The sequence below is a fragment of the Dermochelys coriacea genome, chromosome 4 (assembly GCF_009764565.3).
Source record: "Dermochelys coriacea isolate rDerCor1 chromosome 4, rDerCor1.pri.v4, whole genome shotgun sequence".
NCBI classification, from domain to species: domain Eukaryota; kingdom Metazoa; phylum Chordata; order Testudines; family Dermochelyidae; genus Dermochelys; species Dermochelys coriacea.
Window position 1 is genome coordinate 8,153,250 of NC_050071.1, and position 27,184 is coordinate 8,180,433.

The following is a 27,184-nucleotide window of genomic DNA, read 5'->3' on the forward strand; positions in this document are numbered from 1 at the left end:
AGCTATCTCTCTGATACCAATGCAAATGCTGTGGATGCTGTCTCCTCATCCAGTCCTGACATTTACCGAACAGAGTTTTGTTATTTGACCTCCCTCTGTAAACATTGACATTGCATTCCCATGTATAATAGATTTCAGTCTGTTTTACCGCAGTCGAATGTTTCCACTGGGAACGTTATTACTTATTATGGCTGGAAATGCACCTACACCAGCTGTGAGGCTAAACATTAAAAAACAAAAAACAAAAAAAAAAACAAGCCACCAGCCTAAATCCCGGAGTCTCTTAACAGACCTCTGCTGCATTATTGCCATGAAGCCAACATTTATCCTGAGATGCCAGGAAAAAAAGAAAAAAAATCTCACAACCTTTTATCTTCCTTGGATAAAGACTCAGAATTCTTCTGCCTTTCTCTTTAATCAGTTACCTTCTTCTAAGGCTACACAATTAGCTGTATCAGACTCAAAAATTACATCTAAACTCTGAGAAATACAAAAGGATGGGGAAACAGGCTTATGCATTCAACCCAGGTTTGTGGTTAAGACACTGGACTCAGGAGAACTGAGTTTAATTCCTTACTCTGCCAGACTCTCTGCATGACCTTGGGCAAAGCCACATTTTCAAGAGTTCAGTGTTATGTTTAGAACAAGCACAGAGGGAAGTTTGATTAAAAAACATAAAATACTCTTGATGGAAAGTTGCAACGTAACACTATTTAATTTCTTAGAATCCAGAACCCTACACATACAGAAACTGAAAACAGAGAGAGACAAAACAGGCTGCTCCCTAAAGCAGAGGCACAATTCATCGTGCCTTGCTCCAGGCTGGGTTTTTTTTTTTTTGCCTTCTGACTGCACAAGATCCAGATTGCACACTGTCTTACAGAGACCTGCAGCCTGCAAGCAGGACCAGGAAACCCCATATAAAACTTTAAAAGATAGCTTGTAATTTTAAACAGTTTTCAATACACCACATGCAGCAGATTCCATTGTTCTCAGTGGGAGCTGCCATGTGCTGAGCAGTATGGAAAAAGCTAAGCGTTATTTCTCTGTGGCTCAGTTTCCCATTTTAAAATTTGAATAAAATTACTTCATTTCTTCCTTCGCTGTCTGCTGAGATTGTAAACTGTTTGGGACAGGGATAGTCTCTGAGTGTATCTACACTGCCCAGAAGAATGGTTCCTCAGTCTTGGTTTGGGTCTCTAGTTGCAGACCTCCAAAATAGGGCAGTGCGGGGGGGAGGACTAGACTTCTGAAGGCATTTCCCTAACTCTTACCTAAGGCTGGAAAAAAACAACGCTTTTTCCATAGCATGTGTTTGTTTGTTTGTTTTTAAACACCCACACACCCACACCCACACCCACCCACAGAGTTAACTCTAATTTTGTTGCATTGCTTTTCACTTCTGCACTTAGTAATTTGAGCCAGGACTGGGAACAAATACAACTGAATTCTGCAGGAGCGGCGGTTTCTAATGGTAATTCCAGAGAAATAGAAATACCCTAGGAAAGCATCTTCAGTCCCATTTTGCAGACACAAGAGGTTCAGAGACACTTCAGACCAACATTCAGGCTGATCATTTTAAAGCTGTATAAGAGATTTGGCTGGATTAATTTTAATGGGAATTGGGCATCCAAACCCCTGTGGCAGCTTTGAAAAACTACAAGTCAAAATATCAGTTCATCCAAATCAAGCCTCCAGACCTTTGGGGATTTGCCCAACCCTGCCTTCTTAGCATTCATCTAACCCACATATGATCACGCCTATAATAGGTACTACAGAATCCGCCAGCAATGGAACAAGACAAGACAAGACATGGCAATAACTTTGTTGTAATGAGAACTGGCGGGTGTCACTGTGCTCATAACTGAGAATACAAATTTCAGGACAAACTGCTGAGAAATAGGGCAGATACCCCCAAATTGGTGGTTATTCTCCCATAAGATATACCAAACCAGCAACAAAAGTAAACTTTTGTTTCACCACACTGGCTAACAAGAACTCAGAAAAGTCATTTTGTAGCGAGGCGACAGCTCACCGATGTGGCGCCTCCTGCTGGTCATTTGTGAATTAGCTCTTTTCCAGCATACGACGCGCCCTCTGCAGGCCAGTGTCTTGCCTGCCCCTGGTCCCATATCCCTTTCGGACCCCGATGCCCCTTTCCCTGGGGTTCTGCCCCTGCAGTACACCCACACTTTGGGTCTCCCCTCCCAGGGGAACACCCAACCCCCAACCCACCTTGCCTCAGTGGCTACTAGCCCCGCTCACTGGGGCAAATTGCAGTCTGTAATGGCTGCTCAACATTGGAAGGAGGTTGGACCAGCTGCCTCTGCTTCTGCCTCTCCAGGGCTGCTTTTAACCCCTGCTTACTGGAGTGGGGCAGCTGCCCCACTACAAGTCTCCTTAGGCATTCCAGTCCCTGTAATCACCACCAAAAAACACTATACTTAAAGATGAGTGGTTCTTTAAAACCAGTTTCATCCAACAAAAGGGTCTTCTGATCCGAAAGGACCAGCCACATCCCCAGGATAATATACAACTCAGATCTAACCCAAAATAAATCACACTGTTGCCAATCCTTTAGTATTTAAAATCTAAAGGTTTATAAAAAGAAAGAAAGAAAGGTGAGAGTTAACACTGGTTAAAGGAATCAAATACATACAATAATTGCAAAGTTCTTGGTTCAGGCTTGTAGCAGTGATGGAATAAACTGCTGGCCTGGTAAGTCTCTGGTTGCTTCCGAATCATTGGAAGGTCCTCAGTCTCTTGGCTAGAATGCTTCCATTAGAATAAGTTCATAGTCCAGAGGTCTGAACAGGAAAGAGGCAAAATGAAAATGTTTCCAGGGCCTTTTATAGCTTCTGTCAAGTGAAGGGAGTCCCATTGTTCTCACTGTGGAAAATTACAGGTACAAGATGGTGTTTGGAGTCACGTGGGCAAGTCACACATCCATGCATGATTTCGCTTAGTCACAGCAGAAGCCATTACCTATACTCCAGATGGAACATTCACAGGAAAGTTCATGAAGTGAGTTAAGTGTTCTTTGATGGGCCATTTAATTTGAATAGTTCCTTCACAATGCTGGCTAAACACCTTGTTGGTGTTTTCACAGGAGCAAACATTTGAAATACAAGTACAGAGCCAATACTCATAACTTCAAATACAAAAATGATGCAGGCATACAAACAACAATCATATTCAGAAAATCATAACCTTTCTATAGACACTTTACTTGACATACTGTGTACAAGATTTGTTGCAATTATATAACAGTGATAGCAACAATGATCTACCTGGTCATATTTTAATCTGATAACGTCACAGTGGGAAATACTGTTCGCTTAGTCCAACCCACGATTCAATTCAAGCAGGGACATTCAGGCAACTTTCTGCTCTAAAGGAATGTCTGGAGAGCAGCTTTAATTCATGTCAATGCAGGCACTCGGATGCAAATGAGGAAATTCATACATGAGAGATTGGCACAGTCACCCCAAACACACTGGCTTTTGGGGTTTGAGAGCAAGTCTGCTAAGGGGCAAGAAAAGAACAGAAGAGTGGGGAAACCAGTGACTCCTGTGCCAGCCACATCAGCCCCAACATAAGGGATTTGCCAGGTGAGACAGATGGACCAAGGAGATGGAGAAGCAGAGTGCCACCATAGTCATTTTGCAATGTTGTAAGGTATATCAGCCCTTAGTTTGTCTGACTGGAGCTGGGGCTGGGCTGGTGCCCGTAACCCACTCCCCACACAGGGAAGAACTGAGCCCCTTGATTGCCTCAGGCTGGACTGTTCCTTTCAGGCACACCTCATCTCCCAAGGTGGCGGGGGGCTTGTCACCTCATGGACATCAGCAGGTGTCATCCTGCCTCAAAGTCATAGAGTTTAAGGCCAGAAGCAACCACCACATCCTCTAGTCTGACCTCCTGTGTGTCACAATGCTTCCCAGAGCAACCCAGGCACTCTGTGAAGGGACTACCTTCTCCCCCACACAATTGGCCAGGCTATCGGACATAATATGGGGTAGATACCCTGCTGTGCAGAGAAGTCTGCTCTTCTTGTTCAATTGATTAAGGCTTCAATTCAGCCAAGTATTTCATTATATGCTTAAGTCTCATTGTGTTGGGGCAGCAGTCTGCTCTTTTCTTCTGTGCCATTACAGCACCTAGCACAATGAGCTACCGCAATATCAACTATATTAGTAGTAGCTTTTTTCTTAATAGGGATGGACTTAAGCCTGCTCTCAAGTTAAGCACATGCTTAAATGCTTGGCTGAACTGGTGTCAATGAGAGGATTACGGTCCAGCAATCTGGTACCCTCTAACAGTATTAAGCTCACTACAGTTTTCAGGGTGGGAAATTAAATAAAAAGGCACTATTAAAAATACTTGAGATATTTGAATTTCAGTCAAACATTAAAGAAAAATACACTGCACTTACCTGGCTCTGGGTCAGCAGCCATCTGTAGCCAGCATCTGTTTTATTTAAGTTTTACCTTTTAAACTTGCAGATCTAGCGGTTCCATTCCTTCTTCCTAACAGCCCCTGCGGGAGAAGAGGATCAGCATGGTTTTTCCCCCAGATTTTTTATTAACAATCTGGATCTCTCAATAACTCCTCGCAAGAAGGATCCCTGAATTGGAAAGCATTCTCAGGAATTACCTTTTATACTTTGATTTTACGCAAGTTCTCTCTCCCCCAAGTCTTTGCTATGGAGTACCACAGCTCATATGCACTGGTAAAAATGCTTCCCTTGCCAAGGTCAGCCTGATCTTTCCCCCATTATCATATCGTATATCCTCACTTAAAAGGGAAAACGGCATTGTAAATCCTAAAACAAGCCGACACATGGGCAGTATTTTAAAAGCATCTGTGCTTTCATGTTTTGGTATGTCTGGTAACTTATATACCATGTTTCAGAGTAGCAGCCGTGTTAGTTTGTATTCGCAAAAAGAAAAGGAGGACTTGTGGCACCTTAGAGACTAACAAATTTATTTGAGCATAAGCTTTCGTGACCTACAGCTCACTTCATCGGATGCATCATTTTCAGAAGGGAATGTTTCAATGTTTCTTCTTGAACCAACTTTTCCAAATGAAATTCATTGGGTGGGTTTTTGTTTTTTAGTATTAAAGAACTTTTTAAAAAACTTTAAAGAAGGCTAAAATCAGATTTAAAATGTTTTGATTTCATTGTAATGAAACATTTTGAGTGATCCTCAAAGTCCTCATGTTTCAGTTTGGCTGTGCTTACATTCACATTTTCTGCCTTATTTAAGCATGGACATCTGAAAGATGCTTCTTGGAGCATCCAAGGTGCTTCTTGGAGTCTTATTTGAAACCGTATGAGACCAAACAGGCTACCACTGATGAGGGAGGGAGAGGAGATGCTTCGTGGGTTTGGAACTTTGTCATCTTGGTTTCATTGAGAAGGAATCTCTCCTGAACTTGTGAGAGAAGAGGGGAAATATGGGAAACTGAGTCTGACATAGGGAAAGGGTGATTTAAATTACTACAGATTTCTAATCATCCTCCTTGAAACTCTTACAAACATCTCTGGTTTTCACTTGAGAATACCATTTTAATTCAAGATAAACTGGATTTCTCTGAGCTTGCTCCAGTTTCCATCTCTCTAGTAGGAGGCCGGAAGACCTTTCATGTTCTTCTGCCAAGTTTCCCTCTTCCAATTCCATCCTCCCTTTGTAGTCCCTCCAGGTAGAACTACACAGAGCAACAGTGTATGTGTTTCAAATTAGAAGTTAGAACTGTCAGCCTTATGGCATTTTCTGGAGTGTTTCTCTTTGCGGGAACCTTGTTTCTCAGACTCTGTTGGGCTAGAAAACCACCTTTTATCCCTCAGAAAAAAGCTTCCACAGATTGAAATTTATTGGCTGACTTCAGCCTCTCCAGTAATTAGAATTTTCTTTCTACGCTGTTATTCTCGGGTATTGCTGGCCTCTTCCTATACCCCGGGGGGAGAGGAGGGGGTGTTCACTTCGAAAAAGCAATCAAAACATCTTTGCTAGAAAAGATTTTACCAGAAGGCTCAGAACTGACTATAACAGCTTTTGATAGAAAAATAATGTTTAATACGCATCTATTCCTATACAATTCTCCGTCCTGCATATTGTAATCAATATGCATTTGTTTTATTTTTTTAAGTTTCTAAAGATTGTGGCAATCTAATCATTAGTTCTTTATGGAATCTATTATCTCTTTTCTCTGTTAATACGCATTCTGGAATTGCAGGAGGTGGTGGTTTCTTCTAAATTTAAAACCTCATAAAACTCCAAACTGGAGCAAGAAAAAATTCCCTAGGCCTTTGAGATGAAAGCAGCCCAAGAGAAGGTGAAACCTGACAACCTTACAAATCTGCTGCAGATGAATATTGCTGCTTTGTGACACTGAGGAATCAAAAGAGACACCTCATGGAAAAATGATTTCTCAGGATATAGGATGATTTTTCATCAGCTCTACTTCTACTGCTATGTCTGGGTGTCCTACGTTCACATTTTAAAAATATACGTAATAGTCATTTAAAGCTAGACTCTGGCCCTGGCTATGCTGCCACACTTAGGACTATGAGGAGATAAAAAGTTTCCTTCCTCCACTGCATGAGTAAACTTGTGTCATGAGTAGTGAAATTTTCAGTGTTGAGGTTTTTGTGGTTTTGGTGAAACCACAGAAACTTTCATCAACACTGGACATTTCCCACCAAAGTTTCCATTTTGATGAACAAGTCATTTTTATCGGAACAACGTTTTGAAGGAAATATTTTGACTAGCTCTGCTGAGAGCTAACAAAGGAGATTGGGTTCAAGCTCACTGGATGTCATGGACAGCAGCCCAACCCAGACTCACCCACACCTACTAAATACAATGTACTACAGCAGGTATCGGCAACGTTTGGCACACAGCCCGTCAGGGAAATCCACTGGCAGGCCGGGGCGGTTTGTTTACCTGCAGCGTCTGCAGGTTCAACCGATCGCAGCTCCCACTGGCCGCAGTTTGCTGTTCCAGGCCAATGGGGGCTGCAGGAAGAGGCGGCCAGCACGTCCTTCAGCCCGTGCCGCTTCCCGCAGCCTCCATTGGCCTGGAATGGCGAACCGCGGCCAGTGGGAGCTGCGATCGGCTGAACCTGCAGACACTGCAGGTAAACAAACCATCCCGGCCTGCCAGCTGATTTCCCTGATGGGCTGTGTGCCAGAGGTTGCCGATCCCTGTACTACAGCATGACATTGCTGCAGTATGTAATGGGGGTCAAACCTCTTACATATTCATGAGAAATTTTTGTTTCTTACTAGTAATATTAGAATAGTACTAAGGACATTCCCTCTGCCACCTTCTCCCCCTCCCCCATGGTATGTCTACACTGCCCACTAAGGTCAGGCTCTGATTCAGGTTTGAGCCCACCACTCCCTTATGTCCACACACAAATCAGTTTGACTCCAGTCACCAAGCACTCAGGTCTTGGCTCCTAACACCCTGCTCGGGGGTGGGTGGGAGCCCAAATCCTGCTGCGACTTGGGTCCAAGCCCTGTCATTTTGCAGTATGGACACAGGTCAAGCTACAGACTCAAATCAGAAGGTCTGTTTAGCATAACCTAGACATGTTAGCATGGTGATGAGACCAGGGTCCAGCAGTTGAAAACCCAGGTTTAGAATGCAGTGTGGATGCTTAACCGCAGGCTTGGAAGCACCAAGTCCACAAGTCCAGGTCCCAGAGACTGGGGCTTAGCGTACAGTGTAGACATACCCACACAGTGCTAGTTAAATAATGCTAGGATTCTAGGGTCTAACACTACCACTTTAGCCTAAGGTAATATCTGAAAGTCCTCCCTTAGGTTGTTGTGGCTTATGGTGCTGTGGGTAAAACTCACGTCATGTTGTAAGACCTCTACAATACTGAGTATAGTTGATAAGTCTGAATTTCCCTTGTTTTAGGATGGAACACAACATTTTAAACAAAAATAAACTTAGCATTATTATTTTGCATATGAATACAACTTCATGCTTTCATCCCTTGACAAGATGGTCATTATGTACGTTAACTGCCAACTGTGAAATTGTCTGCCACTCCTTATAAAGGAAAGCAAGGAAATATTTTTTTTAAAAAAAATCAGTGTTTATTCCTACTTAGGCAAATTCACAGAACAGGAATCTGCGCCAATTCACATTGTTGGAGAAATGGATCTTTTCATGGGCTCTCAGTACTGAGAAAGCATCCACTCATCATGGCATATCGAGTATCTGCCTGTTACTGAAAGCCCAGATTCCTTTCTACATCTCTTGCACTTGTTTGAAGTGTAACAATGCTTGGCAGTTCAGTGAGGTAGGGGCTATTTTTTTTCCACGAAAAAAAAAATCAAACACCTGCAACTCTATCACATTTAATTCTGATGATAGTTTGTGGGGATAACTAATATGTATTTAGCTTTTGCTTTCAAATGGGCCCCCAAATCACATACAGGTGAAACTGGTGAATGGTGTTATTGAAATCAGAGAATGGCTGGGGCCACGTTTTGCTGAAACCCCTCTTCAGCCAGGCCTGCATATTAAGCAACCGTTGGCACTGAGCTCTCCCACTCTACTCTATATAGCTTTTAAAGGGTTATTTAATCTATTCTGTAACTATAGTTTGTTCCTCCAGACTCCAGTCAGGGAAAGTCAAAGGGGCTCATCCTCGGTCTTGCCAGTCACCCTTATCTTCCTAGGTTCTGACTGATAGATGATTCGGTCATAGCATTAAACACTTTGATAGCAATGAGTTCACCCACATTGTGATGAGAGAACAAGGAGCTGAAAGAAGAATGGAGGTCTACAGTTTGGGGATAAACGTAAAGCCACAGGGATATGAACCTAGAAGCGGACACTTAACCAAGTGGGTGGGTCTGATTCACTTGTTACATCATGTCTTATAGGCATTGACCCTGCAATTTACAAAGCACCAGCAGTCCCTTGCACCCAGACATTGTAAATTTCAGGACTGGGGTTTAGAATGTAAGCTCTTCAGGGCAGAATCTGTCTTTCCTGTATAGGTACATGTACAGCACTTCCTCTATCTGCTTGAGGCTCCTACGTGCTTCTGCAATATAAATGTCAAACAAATAAATAAGAATATTAAGAGTAACAGAGCAATTATGTGCCTGATTCACCACTGAGATACTTTCGTTTTACACAGATGTAACCCTATCAATTTCACTAGAGACCACAAACTAGAGTAATGCAGTAGTGAAACAGGGACAGAAAGGTCAGAGATGACTGAGGAACAATAATATCTTAGTTCAATAAGAGTGAGCTGTATGGAATAATAAAAAAACACAACTCTTGTACAGCACTTTTCATCAGCGGATCTCAAAGCACTTCACAATCTTTAATAGTTTTATTCTCCCCACACCCTTCTGAGCTAAGAGACAAATTCCTGGGCTATCACATGGAGATCATGGTGCATCAGTCACCCAGCATACTTAACCATCTATGCCATCAGGAGAAACATGCATTCTGCTTATTAATTCAGAGGACCCACCAGTGTCACACCATTATTCCCACCTCTATTCCCAGAATTCCAAGTGTGTGTAAAAGGATTGTTAATGAGCTGTCCACACTGGAATCCTGGAGTCACTTACTAAAATAGAGTATGCAGATTGGGTAAATAGATGTTGTAATGTTTACTTGCCTCCTTTCAACTTCGTGAGGAAAGTGGGATTTAATGAACTCTGAGGGGTATCTGAGTCACAAAGAGATAAAAATCTGCTCTTGCTTAGATTAAAAAAACCCTGGTGATGTCAGATTTAGTCCCTATATTATGGGACTATATTATGGCAAAGAATCCCTCTTCTATGACATTGCCACTCTTTAATGCTATAAAACATGCCATGGAAAAAAAAAAAGACAAAAAAAAAAAGACCAGACCTATCATTGCCCTATTTGTTTAAAATAACAGAACTGCATGTGGGACACTGTGGTTTCTCTAATCACTTCCATCTGCGCATGATGAATTGAAATCCACTTCTGTCCTGTACATTCTAGTCTCCCAGGACAGGGCACAGACTTTTGAGACATACACCAAGACCTGATGCTGATGTATTACACAAACTCCATCATCAGAACGCCGTCACACGGCCCATGTTTTAACAGCCATCCTTCTTTAGAGCAAAAGGTGCTACGGTGATGCATTACTCACCTGGATCTGTCAAAGAGCAGGCTTAGTTTAAGAAGCATTCTGGCTGATCCTGGCAGGCCAGATGCCAGCTCCTGCCAAGGCTGCAGGCATTAGCTAAGAACTGACAAACTTGTTAGGAGATAGATATTCAGGCTTGTCTGTAAAGGCCTATACTCTAAGAATTTGGGTGTATTCTTATCACTTAGCTAGTTCTAGAGGTATAAAAGAGAGAATCAAAGTCACTGTGTGCCGGTGTAAGGGCCTCCTCTCACTGTGACAGTCTGAGGCCCTGTGCTTAAGCTAAGGCCCTTGGCTAAGCAACAGAGGCAGCCATAAGCTGGGAAGTGACCGGTCACCTCCTCCCATCCCAAACTAGTCCCATTGAAATCAGGTGTTATTGGGCTGTTAGGATACAATCCTGTCCTGATAATGCCCATCGCCTCCAGAGAAAGGAAAGTGCCTAGAAGATAGGTTTAAGAGTAGCAGCCGTGTTAGTCTGTATTCGCAAAAAGAAAAGGAGTACTTGTGGCACCTTAGTGTATTACAAGTGTATTACAAGTACTTAAATTTGTTAGTCTCTAAGGTGCCACAAGTACTCCTTTTCTTTTTGCCTAGAAGATGTAAAAGGAAACTTAGTTTGATAGCATCCTGTCTGGCAAGAACTCACTTATCAATAGCTGGGATGTGAGATCCTCACTTCTGTATTTTGTCATTATAGTTCCCACTTTGCTATTGTTTATTTCCATGGTCTCTGTCTGGTTGTGTGATTATTTCTGTCTGCTGTATAATTAATTTTGCTGGGTGCAAACCAATTAAGGTGGTGGGATATAATTGGTTACATAATCATGTTACAATATGTTAGGATTGGTTAGTTAAATTTCAGGAAAATGATCGGTTAAGGAATAGCTAAGCAGAACTCAAGTTTTACTATATAGTCTGCAGTCAATCAGGAAGTAAGGAGGGGGGGAAATGGGAACAGGGAATGGGGGTGGGGAAATTGGAATCATGTTTTGCTAAGGGAGGGGAATGAGAACAGGGATACAGGTAAGGCTCTGTGGTGTCAGAGCTGGGAAGGGGGACATTAAGGAAGGAAACTGGAATCATGCTTGCTGGAAGTTCACCCCAATAAACATCGAACTGTTTGCAACTTTGGACTTCGGGTATTGTTGCTCTCTGTTCATGTGAGAAGGACCAGGGAAGTAAGTGGGTGAAGACATAAGCCCTCTAACAAAACTCATAGCTGGAGACTTGAGCAACACTAATACATAAGTGAACTGGTCTAAATAGGTATTAGTCTTATAAGAAAATATATATGGTGTTTAAACTCTATAGAACATTTATAAGTTGCTCCATGCATTCATCTTATTTGTCATGTCTATATTCCATGCTAAAAGGAAATATGGAAGTTTTGTTCTATAACTTTGAAAATGGTTGCTCTAAACTTGTGAACCCAGATGGGAAGAGTGTTTCCGCCTCCTCCTTCCCCCATTCAGAAGAACCATAAAAATCAGATGGGGCACCAAGGAACATTGCAGTAACAAGTGATTGGTTAACGGCCCTATCACACCTTGGAATTGCTATGTGCAAGGAAGCTCCTCCTATGGACTTGAAAATAAATGAAGGAAATAAAAGAAAAGCAGGAAAATTTTCCATCCACTTTCCTGTTTGAACTCTCACAGGACCAGAGATACCAAATTGAAGCCTGAGATCCCCAGGGGCTACCACCTGGGTCTGTCTTAATTTAACAAGATCACTATAACTCTGTCACTCTTAGGATTTACATTGCATTCATTTGTGCGTATCTGTTCACGTGCTTTAACCTGTAAATAACTTTCTTATTTCTTTTCCTAGTTAACAGCCAGTTATATAGTTTATTATAGGACTGACTACAGGCATTGTCTTTGGTGTAAGATCTAAGGTACCAATTGATCTGGGGTCAGTGACTGGTGTCTTGCGACTGAAAGCACCACTGAATGTGGTGTGATCTTTGGTTTAAGTGACCATTTATCACTAAGTCCAGTTTGCCTGGGTGGCAAGATAGACTAAAGAGTCTAAGGGGACAGTCTGTGACTCCATGGTAAGACAGGTATAGTAATCCAAGAGTTCACATTTGTTACTAGCTTGGCAAAATCTAATTATGGAATATACCACCAGCATGGTGATATTTGCCCAGGTTTTGACAGTCTGCCCTGAGGTAGGCACTGATGGTCGTGAGCGCCTCCAGACAGGGAGACACTGACATTGTCCTATCAGAGTACATACATTCTGATGCAATGCCCTAGATGCTTGTTTTGTCCCGTTATCTGATGGGGAGGGAAAGAACTCCCTTGAATGTCTGGCATATAAAGATAACATTGTTCTCCATCATTTATGGATGAACGAGATCACACTTTTAGAGCCTTAACTTTGATTTGATAAAGCATCTCATTTCTGTTCTATACTTTTACAGCCTTTCTCTGCACTGTCAGTTTTTTCTCTTGCATGCAATGAAGAAACTTTAGTGGCATACAGTAAACATTCCCTCTGAATGTAAAAGTGAACAAACACAGCCCCATAAAAATAACATTTCAATATATAATATTTACTGCCTTATCTTTTAAATATCAGCTCTGTTGCAGTTGATTGATAGTGTCACTGCATCAGGAAATAAACACTGATGCCCCCAGGTTTTCGTGGAATTAGGTTCCTTTTCAGGTGATTTATTTTACCCATCACGCTACAATGAACAAACTAAAGCCATCCAGAGTAGCCTGTGAGTTATTTCTTTTCATTCTAACTTACCCATTTGGGGACCTGTCATAAAGGGACATGCTCCCTCTTCCTCTGACCACACGTCCAGGCTCTGTGGCTATACAGATCTAGGTAGATCAAAGTCATGAAGGGCTAGTTAACAAGGCCCAGATCTTCAAACATATTTAGGTGCCTAAATCCCATTGATTTCCACTGGAGTTAGGCACCTAAATACTTTTGGGGATCCGGGCCCAAGTCCCTTCAAGTTTCTGTATAGGCTGGACTTGGATTGCAGGCCTGCATAAGGAAGCCAGCACTCCCTATTGACTCACGTGCAAGCTGGAGTAAGCAGGTGCTGCATTCCTGGTTACTACCTCCCAGAGGCAGGAGAGCGGAGAGGGGCAGACAGTATGCAGTCTTTTCTTTGCCATGACTCACTGCCACCACAGCTGAGCTGCCATGTGGGCGTTGTCAGAATTTACTGCTGGTACAGGTCAGCTGCAGATTATTAACACCACAAGGAAGAAGTAGTGAGAAAACAAGATCTGACACTGGATTTGGGGAATGGGAAATGGGCACTTTCACAGTTGCATTAAATAGGATTAAAAATAAACTTAGATTGGATATAAACCACCGTGTTTCAGGGCATAAACCAACAGGAGTTGGGAAGAAACTTCTCCTATGATCAGGTTATTCCATGACTGTGTATTACGGGGTTTCTTGCATCTTCCTGTGAAGCATCTGGTATTAGTTGCTACCAGAAACAGGATGCTGAGTTAAATGAACCACTAGTCTGATCTAGAATGGCAATCAAATTTCCACTGGGCTCTGCTCCTAGCTGATGGCACCTTCCTCAGCTACCTCCAAACCCTGGTTGGGAATTAGCTACAGAGGCCCTTGGCTGTTGCGTGCTGTCATGGTGGGGCCTAGGGAGACAGCCCAGCCTGGTACAGCAAATCATCCCCTGCCTGGAGCACCAGCAGGCATCGCCACCCCTCCATTATCGAATGAAACCTTCCAAGGTCTGCCCCAGGACTAGGAACTAGAGCTGTTCAGAATCTTGTCCAGGAAAAGGTATTGGTTAACAAAAATGAGGTTTTGTTGAAAACACAATTTTTGTGGGGAAAAAAAAAATCATTTTTGATCTATATATATATTCAATGTAAAACCTTTTCGTTGAAAATTTTCACCAGGGTCAAGAATACACCACTTCCTGACTTGCTCTGTGATTAGCCAGAGGCTGATGGAACACAGCAGCAAGAAAAAAGAAAAGGAGTACTTGTGGCACCTTAGAGACTAACAAATTTATTTGAGCATAAGCTTTCGTGAGCTACAGCCCACTTCATCGGATGCTGTAGCTCACGAAAGCTTATGCTCAAATAAATTTGTTAGTCTCTAAGGTGCCACAAGTACTCCTGTTCTTTTTGCGAATACAGACTAACACGGCTGCTACTCTGAAACCTGTCATTATACAAAGCAGCAAGAAAGCTATGTACAACCTGATGGCTGAGTCACGCAGCCCTTCTCCTTTCCCTCCCCCGTTTCCTAAAGTTATAACATGTATTCTGAGCACCGACTGAATCTCACTCACCCGTCACGTTCACAGTGTCTTTTGCTGTGGTAGCAGAAGCACCATTTTACAGGCCAGATCCTCAGCTGGTGTAAATCAGTGTCGTTCTGCTGAAGTCACCCTCTGAGGATCAGGTCCTAATGCTCAGAGCGTTCCCATTTGTTAAGGGCAATAATGTTATTGTTAAGAGGGTCTGGCTGAAAATGATGCTATTTACTAGAAGAGCTGTGTCCCCATTTGGTCGTCTGCTTACAGTCATGTTATTTCATCAGTGGAAAGGTCGAACAGTTTGCACTTTCGATGCAGACAGCCTGCTGTTTGCATGGGTAGCCAATAATACCAGGCTCGTCTGTGTTTTTCTCCTTAATGATGTGACTCTCTCCATCCAATCCCATACACTGACCAGCTGGCTACATCTGATTTCAAGGTCACATAACTGGACGCTGGCCAATGCTTTCCCCAGACTTTTATATGGTCTCAGTATTTGTCCATCCCTGTCATCCGCGCCAGCCAGCCTCAGTCAGTCTTGCTCCCCAGGCATTAGACCAACCACAGTATAGGCATTTTAGAGTTAGATCTCCACCAAGAGTCAGCTTTAAATGGGACTAAAATCAAATCGGCCATGATTTCCCAATCCACATGGGTCCAGGTAAGCCAAAAAGCCATTTGCAATTCAGCTCCCAGTTCTGAGGCTCAAACCAGAAAACTAATCAGTGGCATGTTTATGCAGCATAAAAATAAACCTTCTGTAGTTGTTCGGCTCGAAACATAGCTACTGAGCAAATACTTCCCTTTTTTCCTTTAGGACACCAACTCCTCGTTCGCTTGAATGGGAAAACAATGTTACAGAGATGGGAGATTGCACTGGCAAAACAATTGCATCCAAGCCTGTGGAGACTAGATCCCAGCATGAGGCCATTTTTGATGGATGGCGAGATTTCAGCCAGGGGAGAGTTTGACAAATTGGTCATTTCATCCCAGGCAAGTCTACAAAGACTCAACAATAATGCCACCTACATGGGGACTAAGAGTAGAACCTTGCTCGTTTTACAGCACCTGAGGGTCTGACCTACTGGGTTCACTGGAGCCGTGTGCAATTTACACCAGCTGAGGAACTGGCCAATTGATTTCAATGAAGCTATGCTGATTTACACCACCTGAGAATGTGACTTTTTACATCTGGAGGAAAAAGACTTCCTCATCTCTCAGAAACCCTTATGGTACTATTTTAGGGCTTATAAAAGTTGTCCTCGAGTGATGGAGATGTAGCTAGGAAAATATATTGGGGGATTTTTCTGCAATTGGATTTTTAACTTTTATATTCTCCTTCTTTCTTTCCTTTTGATCAGATTCTTAATTCACCAGGAATTTACCCAGGCTATTCCACTAGGGGAGGATTCACAAAGGTATTTAAGCACCTAACTCCCACCAAAATCAGTAGGAGTTAGGCATCTAAATACCTTTGGGAATTTCACCCTTACAGCTCAATTGGCCCCGTGCAATCCAGCCTAGATAAGGGGGTAGCACGTAGTCACGCTGCCCCAGGTGCACAGCCTGTATCAGAGTATGGCTCTTCATAAATGGGCCCATTGTACATAGTGGCTGAGAATTTCAAAGACGCCTAAATGGGGGAAAGGGGTGAGACAGCCAAATCCCCTTGAAAATCATTGGGCACCTAACTCCCTTTGTCTGCTCTGAAAGCCCCAGCTTCAGTCCAGGGTTTCACAAATCACTACTGGGAATATATTTGTCATAGATATGCACTAAGGATGAGGAACACACTAAATATTCTCCTGCTACCTCCTTCCCCAGGACTGGAATCCATTGGTAATGAGCCGTACATTGCCAGACGCAGCCAGCCTTTGAGGCCCTGCAATACTCACGGCGTGAGGCCTCCCTGACGTGAGAGCACTATACATGTAAAGGGTCATCCGAGTTCTTCCCTTTTCTTAAAGCAAATTTCTAGCCCGTCTTCTGGGGCAACCAGCCTTAAAAAAGGAAACCATTGCCGAAAGTTTGCCAGCATTTTCCGAAAGATCATACGTGAGATTCTGTGCTACACCCCTAATTCACAGGCATCTTCATGCACTCTGGGAGTGGAGAGGCCCCCTGTATAACCAGGACAGCCCTGGGGGCTTGTCTAACTTAGGGCAGCCTCCCCAGACTGCCTGGTAGGCCACATAGCTGCCTGGGGTCTCTGTAGCACAGGATGCTGCAGCCCCACTGCCAGCAGACTCCTCCCACCACGTAGCCCCACCTCGTGCACACCCTTATACCAGGGGTCCGCTGAGGGCAGCCTGATAGTTGTCTTCCACTGTACCTAGCCGGGACTCTTCCCCTGGCCAGATGCAAGGTTTTTGAGGCCCCTCTGAACTGTGCTGGCCCTTTTACTTGGCATAAAGGGGCTGCAGAGGGTGCTCACTCACCCTGTGAGTTATTCCTGGTCATCCTATAGGACAGGTGAACCTATGAATCCCTGCATCAGAGAGATTTCGGAGCGATCCCTAGATTAAGTCACAGTTGTAGGGGCCGTGTCACTCGGCCTGAAGCTAGCCTGTTCTCCCCCCAATTGGTTGCCTTCACCCAGTAATATAGAAAGGGGATTTTCTGGAACACCCAGTGGAGTTAGACGTCCACTTCTCACTATGCTTCATGGGAGCTGGGCACCCTTAGTCACTTTTGAAATCCCCATCCTTACAGTTTAAGTGGCTGAGAATCAAAATCATGCAGCAGACAAAGCACATGACTGAGATCCAGGGACTCCTGCATTATCACCCTGGGTCTGACACCAATCCTTCTAGAGCCTCAATCAGGTTATTTAATCTTCCTCCATATATTTCCTCTTTGCTAATCTGGGATGTCAAAACAATTAGTAAATAGTTATATAGATTACACAAAATGCCCCTTTGGTTAAGAACTAAGAAGACCCAGACACTGGACAGATCTCCTGTTTACCTCAGGGTTACTCACACACACATACCCCTACCTCGTTTCCTAACGGACCAGAGTTAGAAGAATTTCTTTTTGAAGTCTGAACACGAAGAAATTCAAACTCCTTTAATGCAGATGTTTCCTACAAAGTGTCACAATTTTTGTTGTTTTGTTTTTTTGGTTTTGTTTTTTAAAAAAACTTGAGAGCGAAACAAAGTGATCGAGACTTGACTGCATTGTCCCACACTGGCTTTGTCAAGGGTGTAATGAAAGTTCTGCTAATAGGGAACATCAGGGGGAAATGACAAGTGATTCAGACACCCAGATGATTATACCTTTTCACATGACACTCATTGCTTTGCGCCCAGGGAAACTGTCACTGTCCCCAGAGAAGTCTCTAATTTTCCAATGTTTCCTGCCGACTCTGTGCATTTTGTTTTATTTCACCTGTCACCGTGGGTTCCAAACGTGTATCTACAGCACATTACAGAAGTTGTTCTTACAGTGGTGGGAAAAAGCATTTAGGATAGGGTAGAAATCAGTAGCTTGTGCCAGTAGGGTTCCGTGTTAGAGCTGGTTTCTGTACAGTAAGTGTAGCCTTTAATTATATGCATCAGTCAGCATCTTCATACCACTGGTATAATTAGCACACCACAGCCCCCATTCAGCATTCTCTCTTGAAGTGGAGAATTGGAAGAATATCCTAATAAACACATTCACTCGTTGTGTTAGTCACGTGTCCTGCGTGCTCTCCCATCTCTTCGCTGCTTTCTGCTTTGTAAGAACACATTCTGTTCCACCCCACACATAACTTCCAGAATCGATTTAGCATCACAGCCAAAAAACCTACTGTAAAAGAACCCTAAACTTACACTGTCGAGCGCACAAAAGTTAGAAAATGATTACGTGTGCAACCTCCATAGGGCCAGCTTGTGAGTGCCCATTGTGACACAGTCATTAATTACATAATTGAATACTATTTTTTCCTCTGAACTCCTGCCTCATTTAGTGAGCAAGATGGAGGATGGAGGAGGACAGGAGCCAGGATGGGGTAGATAGGAGCAGAGGGGGAAAGAGAGAAGTTGAGGGCATGGGACAGAACGGTCTAGAACCTGGAATTGAATCTTGGCATCTTGAGCGTCTACATTGCTCTGCTGGCAACAAATAGCTGAAAGGCACTGACCAAGTGTGTGTCAGAGAACTGGGATGTAGGTGGTCAGGCCAAGTGGCCGGAGCGGGAGCCGGGCCTAGAGATTGGAGTCCAAATTCCAGAGCCAGGGCTGAGACAGTCTGTCTGTCTCAGAGCCAAAGGACAGAACCAGATTACCAGGAGTCAGGGAAGGCAGGAGCAAGGCTGGGACAGGATGGGAACAAGGCTGGGTGCTGGTCAGGATCTGGGCTGGAGCTGTGGAGGAGCTGCTTGGAGAGATGAGCACGGCGAGGCAGAGAGTTTGTGGGAGTTGAGCAGCCAACGAGCTACTGTTAGGTTTAAGAAGCAGGCTGCTGGCTTCCTCAGCCAGTCAGATAGGGAGGTTCATCAGGCAGCCTATGTGGATTGGTAGGGCCTCAGAAGTACTGAGCAGGCACACCTAGGGCCTCACTCCTGACAGTGTGTCTCATTCCCGCCCCCACCACCACCACCACAGTGGCTGGTCCACATAAAGGATAACAGCCTACGGCTGCTACAAGTTACTCTATTAGTTCAAGTGGTAGAGGTCTGTGCAGTGGACCTATAGGGTTCAATCCTGCTGATGACATACATTGGGGGTCAATATGGTCTAACACGTTTGAATTTCTGCATATATAAAAACAAATTGTAAGGTTGCAAAGTCAATCAAATGTTGGGAAATTGTAGAATGAATATTGCTCATGCAACCTTAATTTGGCCCCTTTATTTGTATGCATTATGAGTCTGTGACAGACACACGGCAAAGTCATGGAAAATTTCAGCCTGAATAGTTAAAGTTTGTCCAGTTATAAGTAACTGAAAACAAGGTCTTGTGATCAAAAGCATAGGGCGATAGGCATCACTACCAGCTCCACTTATAATTTACACACACACACACACACACACACACACACACACACACACACAGAGTATGTAAACACATGACAACAGATATATAGTGCCTCCATAGTTTGGAGCAAGGTTTGAAATTTGGCAGGAGGTCACCCTGGTACTCAGGATGTGCCTTTTGTTCTCAACTTTGGCCAAGTCCTAAACCGTTGGCAAATCACAGTTCACACATGGCTAGTCGAGACTTGTGGAGATGAATAATAAAGCGCTTTATAATGCCGTACACTCTGAAAAATTAGATCATACGCTTTTCAGATTGGGTACCCAAAGTGACTGGATTCTTTTGACTTTAACGTCTCTGTGCCTCAGTTTCCCAGGTGTACAGTAAAGATAACAACACTGCCTCCTGGCACAGGGGTGTTGTGAAAATAATTTCATTAATGCTTGTGAAGTACTAGGATACTATAGTAATGAATGTAGACCTTGTTAGAACCCCAGGCATTGCTGAGAGGCTGAACAAAGTAGGCCTGGCCTTGGCAGAGCAGGGGCACACTAGTTATTAGTTAATCAAGTAAGCACATTCCTGACTGGAGAGAATGGTACAAGAACACCCAGAATTCTTCAGCAACTATGTAAACAAATTCCCAGGAGATGGTACAGGAACACACTGACCCCTCATAACATTAGGCGAGGATGACAAGATAATGGGTAAGGATGTTTTGTTCGAACTAGCAGGTACAAGGTATAAGGGTGGTAACTAACAATTTCTGGAGTGTAATGCATAACTTGTTTGTATCAATGTATAAAAGGAGAAGTCGGAGGAGGGGCATCTTTGTACTGGCCTAGGGGACACCACTGTGTTACGTTGATCCAGCTGGTACCTTGTCACAGGCATACATGTCTTAGCGTATCTGTAGCTCCTGTGGGAGAATAGGACCATGCTTTGTCGACAATAAGCCTGGCAAGTGACTTTGCTACTGAACCAAGTCTGTGGTCTCCGTTTATGAACATCGAGGCCTACTGAATCAACATGCTGCATTCTCTGCTGGTCCGGCTAACACTGGAGCTCCAAGAACAGCAGTGCTAACAGCATTAACAGGTTTCAGAGTAGCAGTATCCATAGTTAATCTGTATCCATAAAAAGAAAAGGAGTACTTATGGCACCTTAGAGACTAACAAATGTATTTGAGCATAAGCTTTCGTGAGCTACAGCTCACTTCATCGGATGCATACAGTGGAAAATATAGTGGGGAGATTTTATATACATAGAGAACATGAAACAATGGGTGTTACCATACAGACTGTAACAAGAGTGATCAGGAAAGGTGAGCTATTACTAGCAGGACAGCGGTGGGGGGGGGACCTTTTGTAGTAATAATCATGTGGGCCATTTCCAGCAGTTTACAAGGACAGTAGGACGGTAACACCCATTGTTTCATGTTATCTGTGTATATAAAATCTCCCCACTATATTTTCCACTGTATGGATCCGACGAAGTGAGCTGTAGCTCACAAAAGCTTATGCTCTAATAAATTTGTTAGTCTCTAAACAGCATTAACGACTCTGCAGCAACAACGATGACCATCTTAGCAAATGCCTGGAGGAAATGAATAATTCACTTGACTCCAGGAGCTGGGGCTTTAAGAAAGACACCAGATATTACAAGACTCCGATAAAAATTGCAAGAGTTCACAATACCAATACTGATTATTCAAAAGGCAGTAGGATTTTTTTTTCTATGGGATTCTAAAATTAGTGCCCCTGTTCAACACTACAGAGAGCCCAATCTCTCCGCGGCCAGCAGGAAACCCAGGCTGGGATTTACAAAGGAGCCTAAAGGCATTTCAGTAGTATCTGTGTCTCTAACTCCCTTTATCTCCTTTGTCAACCACAGACTAATTCTTCATAGGCCAAGGCCAGCATTTTCAAAGAGGGCTCCCGGAGCTGGACTGCTAAGCCCATGAAAGCCAAAGGCAGCTGAGTGCCTAACTCCCTTGGTTCCTTTGGAAATCCCATCCTTTGGCACCCAAATAAGTGGCCTAATTTTCCAAAGTGCTGGGCACCCAACAGCTCCCAATGACCCAGCAGGGGTTGCATTAGAGATGATCCCTTTAGATGCTGCAGCCTGTTCCCCAAGGCATGCCTGGCTAGCTCATCCCCAAGTGCACAGGACAAGGTCCCACCCACTCCTCATCCTCACCTGGATGCCATGCTCCCCAGGGCACTCGAGACATGGCTATTGTGTCTGGCCCCTGGGACAGCTCCTTGCATTCTTCCACCAGGGGCCTAAAGGCAGGTTTTCAAAAGCACTCTGTGCTGGTCTAACTTGGTTCCCATTGAAGTGAACAGCAAAACTCCCACTGGTTTCAGTGGAAGCTGAGTTAGGCCAAGGCTGCAGTGCTTTTGAAAACTCCACCCTGCCTATTTCATGTTAAAAGTGCGAGTAAGGACAGAGCCACCCTTCAAGTTGCCTTCCACAAATTGCTTGAAGCTGAAGAGTGGCTTTTGTATGGGCATTTGATCTTCCCAGCCAAAGGATTTTCACTCATGAAGCAAATACCTCATCAAGTGAAACCCATTTGGAATATATTCATCACAACTTTTGCATTCAATCATTTTCCTGGGGCTGTGTAATAATTAATGCACAAAGAGCAACCTATTCATTTTATCCCTATTAGGGTTATTGAATAACATTGACTAATTGCTCCAGGTATATTACACCTTCACAAAGAGAGATTTGTCCTATAGAGAACATACACCAGCTGAGGATCTGGCCTCACTCAGCATAGCATCTGTTTTCAGTGTAGAGAGACTGATCTGCATCAGCTGAGGATTTGGCCCAGTAGTGTATTTTCAAAATCTTAAAGCGGAGATTTTCGTAAGTGACTCATGAAGTTTGGTTCCTCAATTTCTGGGATGTGCAACTTCAAACCCCTGGAAGGGGGCTGATTTATAGAAAGTCCTGTGCAACCACATTCTGAAAATCAAGTCCAAAAATAGAGAGATCCACAAAACTGAGGTATCCTCTAGTCATTTTTTTAAAAAATCTTGACCTAAACATTTGCGTCACTAATGAGTTTGTTAGAAATAACCTTCAGATGAGCTATTATACCCAGATCCCTTCTGCCTCCCCCTGGTGACAGTCCATGTGCAAGGTAAAAGACTGATGACCCGAGTATGTCTACAGAAGCTGGGAATCACACTCCTGTCTCCAAGTACAGATATACCCTAAGTATGACGATCAACATCTTCTCTCAATGAGAAGACTTCTGTAGTCCATGGAAATGTAGGAACTGTTGTGAAGTGCTAGTGGATGATCTGCCACATTACTAGTATTTCAGTCATCTCCTTGAAATGTGCTTTGAGACACAAGTATGCAAGCTGTCCTGCATGTGTGCGTATAAATGAATGCTCTGCATTTTGCTCACTAATGACTACAATGTAATACACATACAATGGATGATGGAAAGAATCTTGGTCACACAGCAAGGACGAAGGGTAAAACAGGTTGATCCACTGGACTGGATAGAGGATGGGCTATATTTACCGTGCCTATTGTAGTTTTGGCTTGTGAGAAGAGAATGTGATCAAGGCACAGGATTGAAATTCAGGAGGCCAAGGTTCAATTTCTGATCCTGCCAGACTCCCTATATGACTTTGGCCAAGCTGCAATCTCCCCGTGCCTCTTCCTCGCTGTCAAATGGGAATAGTAATGCTTCCTTTCTACCATATTTTGTCTGTTTAGATGGTGTGCTTCTGCAACAGGAAATTTTTCTTACTACAATTGCTTGTACAATACATAGCACTACTTACTATTGCTTGTACAATACATAGCACTATGGACTCATCTCAGTGGAGATCTCTAGACCCTACCAGAACATGGATTATTATTATTAAATACACACCTAAGGCCAAATTTCCATTACTTCCCTTTAAGAACAATGGGAGCTTCTGGGTGCTGAACTCTTTTTGAAAAATCTGGCTGTATCATTTAGAAGTTTAAACAAGCACTGAGGTTTTCTGAAAATCCAGATACTTCTTTTAGTAAGTGCTGAAATCAGGGCTGGTGATTGCTGAGCTGTAGTGGAAATCTGGCCTTGTAAAGAGCAACCTATAACTCTTTGAGATAAGTAAGAAGTACAGGTGTACACACATTTCTTTTGCTCTGCATGATGTATCAGTGACAACTGACAGTATACATCACACATGAAATAGGTACCAGACAGATTGCAATGATTCAGCTAGAAACGAAGTGGGCAAATAAGCCTGAGAAAAATGATTGAACTTCCTAAGATTCACATATTTGGCTGTTTAACAAAGCTTTTGCCAAACAGAGATAAAACATCTATTAGTCCCGAAGGGCTGTTAATCTTTTAGCAAACACATGGTTGTAGGACTCTGGAGATAAGGTAGCCAGGGGTTGGGACAGCTGGTGAATAAAAATGTGTATGATTCAATATTGTTTCAATAGATTTCCTTATAGTTCATTTGGAAATCATGATATCACTCAGTGACACTCCCACACACAAGCTGTAGCTCAGTGGGAATGTGTTCTAAAGACCTGGTCTAAAGACCTTCATTTTCTTCATACAGACAGATCTGCAGTGATTAAAACATTAAAATGGCTGATTATACAGTGCATGCTTTTTTCTCACCATCATCAAAGACACATTTTCTGTCGTCCGCTTGTGTCGTAATTAACGGAACGTGTCAGGAAGCTTCTTTTCTGATTCCATCCCTTCAATCAATCTGGCCTAGTCTGGGAGACAAAAGAATGGAACTCCCAAAAGCAGATCCCTCTTGGAAAAGGATATGGAAATCTTATTATCCCGATGCAGGGCGCAACAGAAAAACCTGCTAACTGTTATGTTCATGAGCAATGAGAAGAAAGCCCAGCAGGTTGGATTTTTAGTTTGGGACTTAGTTGGCATTCAGGACCATTCGGAACTATTCATTGCTGGGCAACAGGATTGCAATAGCAGAGATAAAAACCAGTCATTGTGAAGTTCAGGGTATGTTATTGCTTGGAGATCCCCCACCAAATACACACAATTTAATAAATAAATTTCCCTCCACACAATTTATATACCCTTCCCACTAATGAAAAAGCTCACTCATTGTTAGCCTGAAAATCAATGGAAGTTTTGCTACTGGCATCAGCGGAACTCTATCGGGCCCATTTATCTTGAGTGAAAAGGATATACAAACTGTGGACCAGATCCTCAGCTTCTGTAAGCCAGCCTCACTGCATTGACTTGATTTACATTAGCAGAGGACCTGGCCCCTTATTTCTCTGATGTCACACACTGGGGTGGGGGGGGGGAGAGAAACTTTTCATCTCCACTAAGAATGGTCATACTGGGCTAACCCAGTATCCAGTCTTCTGACAATGGCCAATGCCAGGTGCTTCAGAGGGAATGAACAGAACAGGGCAATCATCAAATGATCCATCTCTTGTCGTCCAGTCCTAGCCTCTGGTAAAGGGAGGCTAGAAGTCTTACAAACCTGCTGGATGCTCTGTAGCTTCAATTTAAGTGCAGTTGGTCTGAGAACCGAGACCATCCCACGTTCATGGTAGGCAGGTATCCAGCATATTACAAGTGCCCAGACATTTACATCCTGAGAGTTTCCGATTCACAGAATGGTCTTTTCACACCATATTTGGTGTATTGCCACTTCACTCCAAGTTTGTGGGCAAATCAAAGGCATACTAGACAGAACAGCTGGATGCACTGCTGCCTGGTGTGTAGTATTTTTTTCCCCTCAGCACAACTTTACTCCTTTGTTTGCCCTCTCTCCTCCTCCTCCTCTCCCCCCTCATCCTCCACCTGGCTCTATTTGAAGAGGGAGAGGTCCATTTGGTACTAAGAGAGGTCCACGGATTTAGCTTAATAAATGCCAAGCCAAAACCTGACTGAAATCAGCTGTGCCTCTTTCCAGACAGATGGATCTTTTCCAGGAAGCCTTAATGTGCGCATAAAATGTCAACTCCCTGAAATAATTTGCAGAAGATTAGTTCCATGGTGATTCTATTTGATAAGAATGGGTATTAACACTACCTCAGTGGGCCTATTTGTACTCTGCCCAACTTATTGGGCATTTCCATAAAGATCACTGAAGTGTGAATGATAAACTAGCAGGAGAAAGCCTCCCCCCGCAATACCAGCTGTGTCTGAGTTCTGGATCTGAATGCATTATGCTGGCCTAATTTATTTCTCCATTACATTTATGACCTAGGACCTGGCTTTGCAGCTATCATTGCCACCCTTTTGGCCCTCTAATTATGCTAACAACAGCACCTGAATGCTAATTATCTTCCCTGTTCTTCACTTCAGGGAGCAACAAAGAAATCATTTGATTTCCAAAGCCTGTTCTGAGAGGAGAAGAAGAGGAAATATGAGCTGCATAAAGGACCCTTACCTAACTGGAAGCTGTCCAAAATAAACCACAGGCAGGCTAAGGTCTCGGCTGTCCCGTGGACTGTTCATATATACAGGAACCTAATGGGGAGTAAGTAAGAACACTCCATAGTCCAGGTAGAGTAAGAGTAAGTGGGCATCATGTCCCTGGTAGTCCCAACCTCTGAACAGCAAGTGGGGAAGGGTAGGTAGAGGGTGGAGCGAGGGCTCCACTTTAAGAGCCAACGAGAGTACAGGCTTGGAGCAAATTTGTTACAATCTCAGAGCAATGGGAAAGCACAACTAAGACTATAACAGTGGGTATGTCGGTCTACATGGCACGCACAGCATGGGTCTGTGGGACCCAGACTTTAGACTCTGTTTCTACGCACTTGAGCATCCACACTGCATTGTAAACATTGGTTTACACTTACTCAAGCTGGGTCTCACAAGCATACTAATGAATGATGCCCTGTGAGTCCTTCTGGCTCAGGTCTGCAGCATGACCAGCATCCACCCTGTAAAATGACAGGAGTGGACCTGGCTCAGACCCGACACACCCCCACAGCAGGGCCCTCGGATCCAGGTCCTGCGTGCTTGCTGACCCAAGTCAAACTGATTTGTGTGTCTACAGTAGGGGAACTTGGGTTCAGCATGCAGTGTAGACGTACCCAGTGGGAGCCATTGTGACGTGCCTCCTAGTGGCAAGGTGTGGCACTGCAGTGAGCCCCACCTCACCTTCCCTACTTGGGCAGCAGTACATTCACTTTCATAGACCAGGTCAACGAGAAACCAAACAAACTAAGCAAAATAAATCTGTCTCTGGCACAGCTTCATGGCAGGAGCATTGCAATAACAGTTCAGAAGGCCTGAACTCAGTCCAAAAACAAAGTCCCTGCACCTGGTCAGGTTAGAGAGAGCTCACCACCTGAATAGCTTCTAATCCCTTCTCCCCTATTCTTCTGCCTGTTCCTGTTTAAATAGGCCAGCCGCAGGGTGGGGCAGGAATCCTCCTTCATTGCACCCAGGCGGTGTTGGTTGGGATCTGGCTGTCTCTTAAAGGGCAAGTACACTCCTTCACTGGCAGCCTCTCTCTTTTGAAAACCCAGCTTCAATTCTGGATTCAGAGCAATTATAAAAATCTGGCCCTTTGATTTTTTTAAATGAAATTCAAAGAAATAATATATATTTATAAATGTTTTCTTAGGGAAAACAACCCCTACCCAGATATATGTGGGGGGGGGGGGAAGTAGATTTTAAAAAAAAATACAGTTTGAGGTCAAGACAATAGTAAACATAGTTGGGTGGTAGGAATTTCATGGCAGTGCAGCTAACTCAGTTTGCAGTAGAAGTTAGCTCATTTCCCTACTGCAACACTATTAGTTA

At 43.6% G+C, this 27,184-nt stretch overlaps 1 protein-coding gene across 1 annotated transcript in view; it reads right to left on the minus strand.

The window, feature by feature from the left end:
* Positions 1-3,024: 3,024 nt before the first annotated feature.
* EPHA5 (EPH receptor A5) overlaps positions 3,025-27,184 on the minus strand; it is a 400,471-nt gene continuing 376,311 nt past the window's right edge. The window contains exon 18 of the mRNA XM_043513198.1: positions 3,025-4,539. Within this exon, the coding sequence (XP_043369133.1) occupies positions 4,530-4,539 (10 nt within the window). The 3' untranslated portion in view covers positions 3,025-4,529. The remainder of the gene's footprint in view (positions 4,540-27,184) is intronic.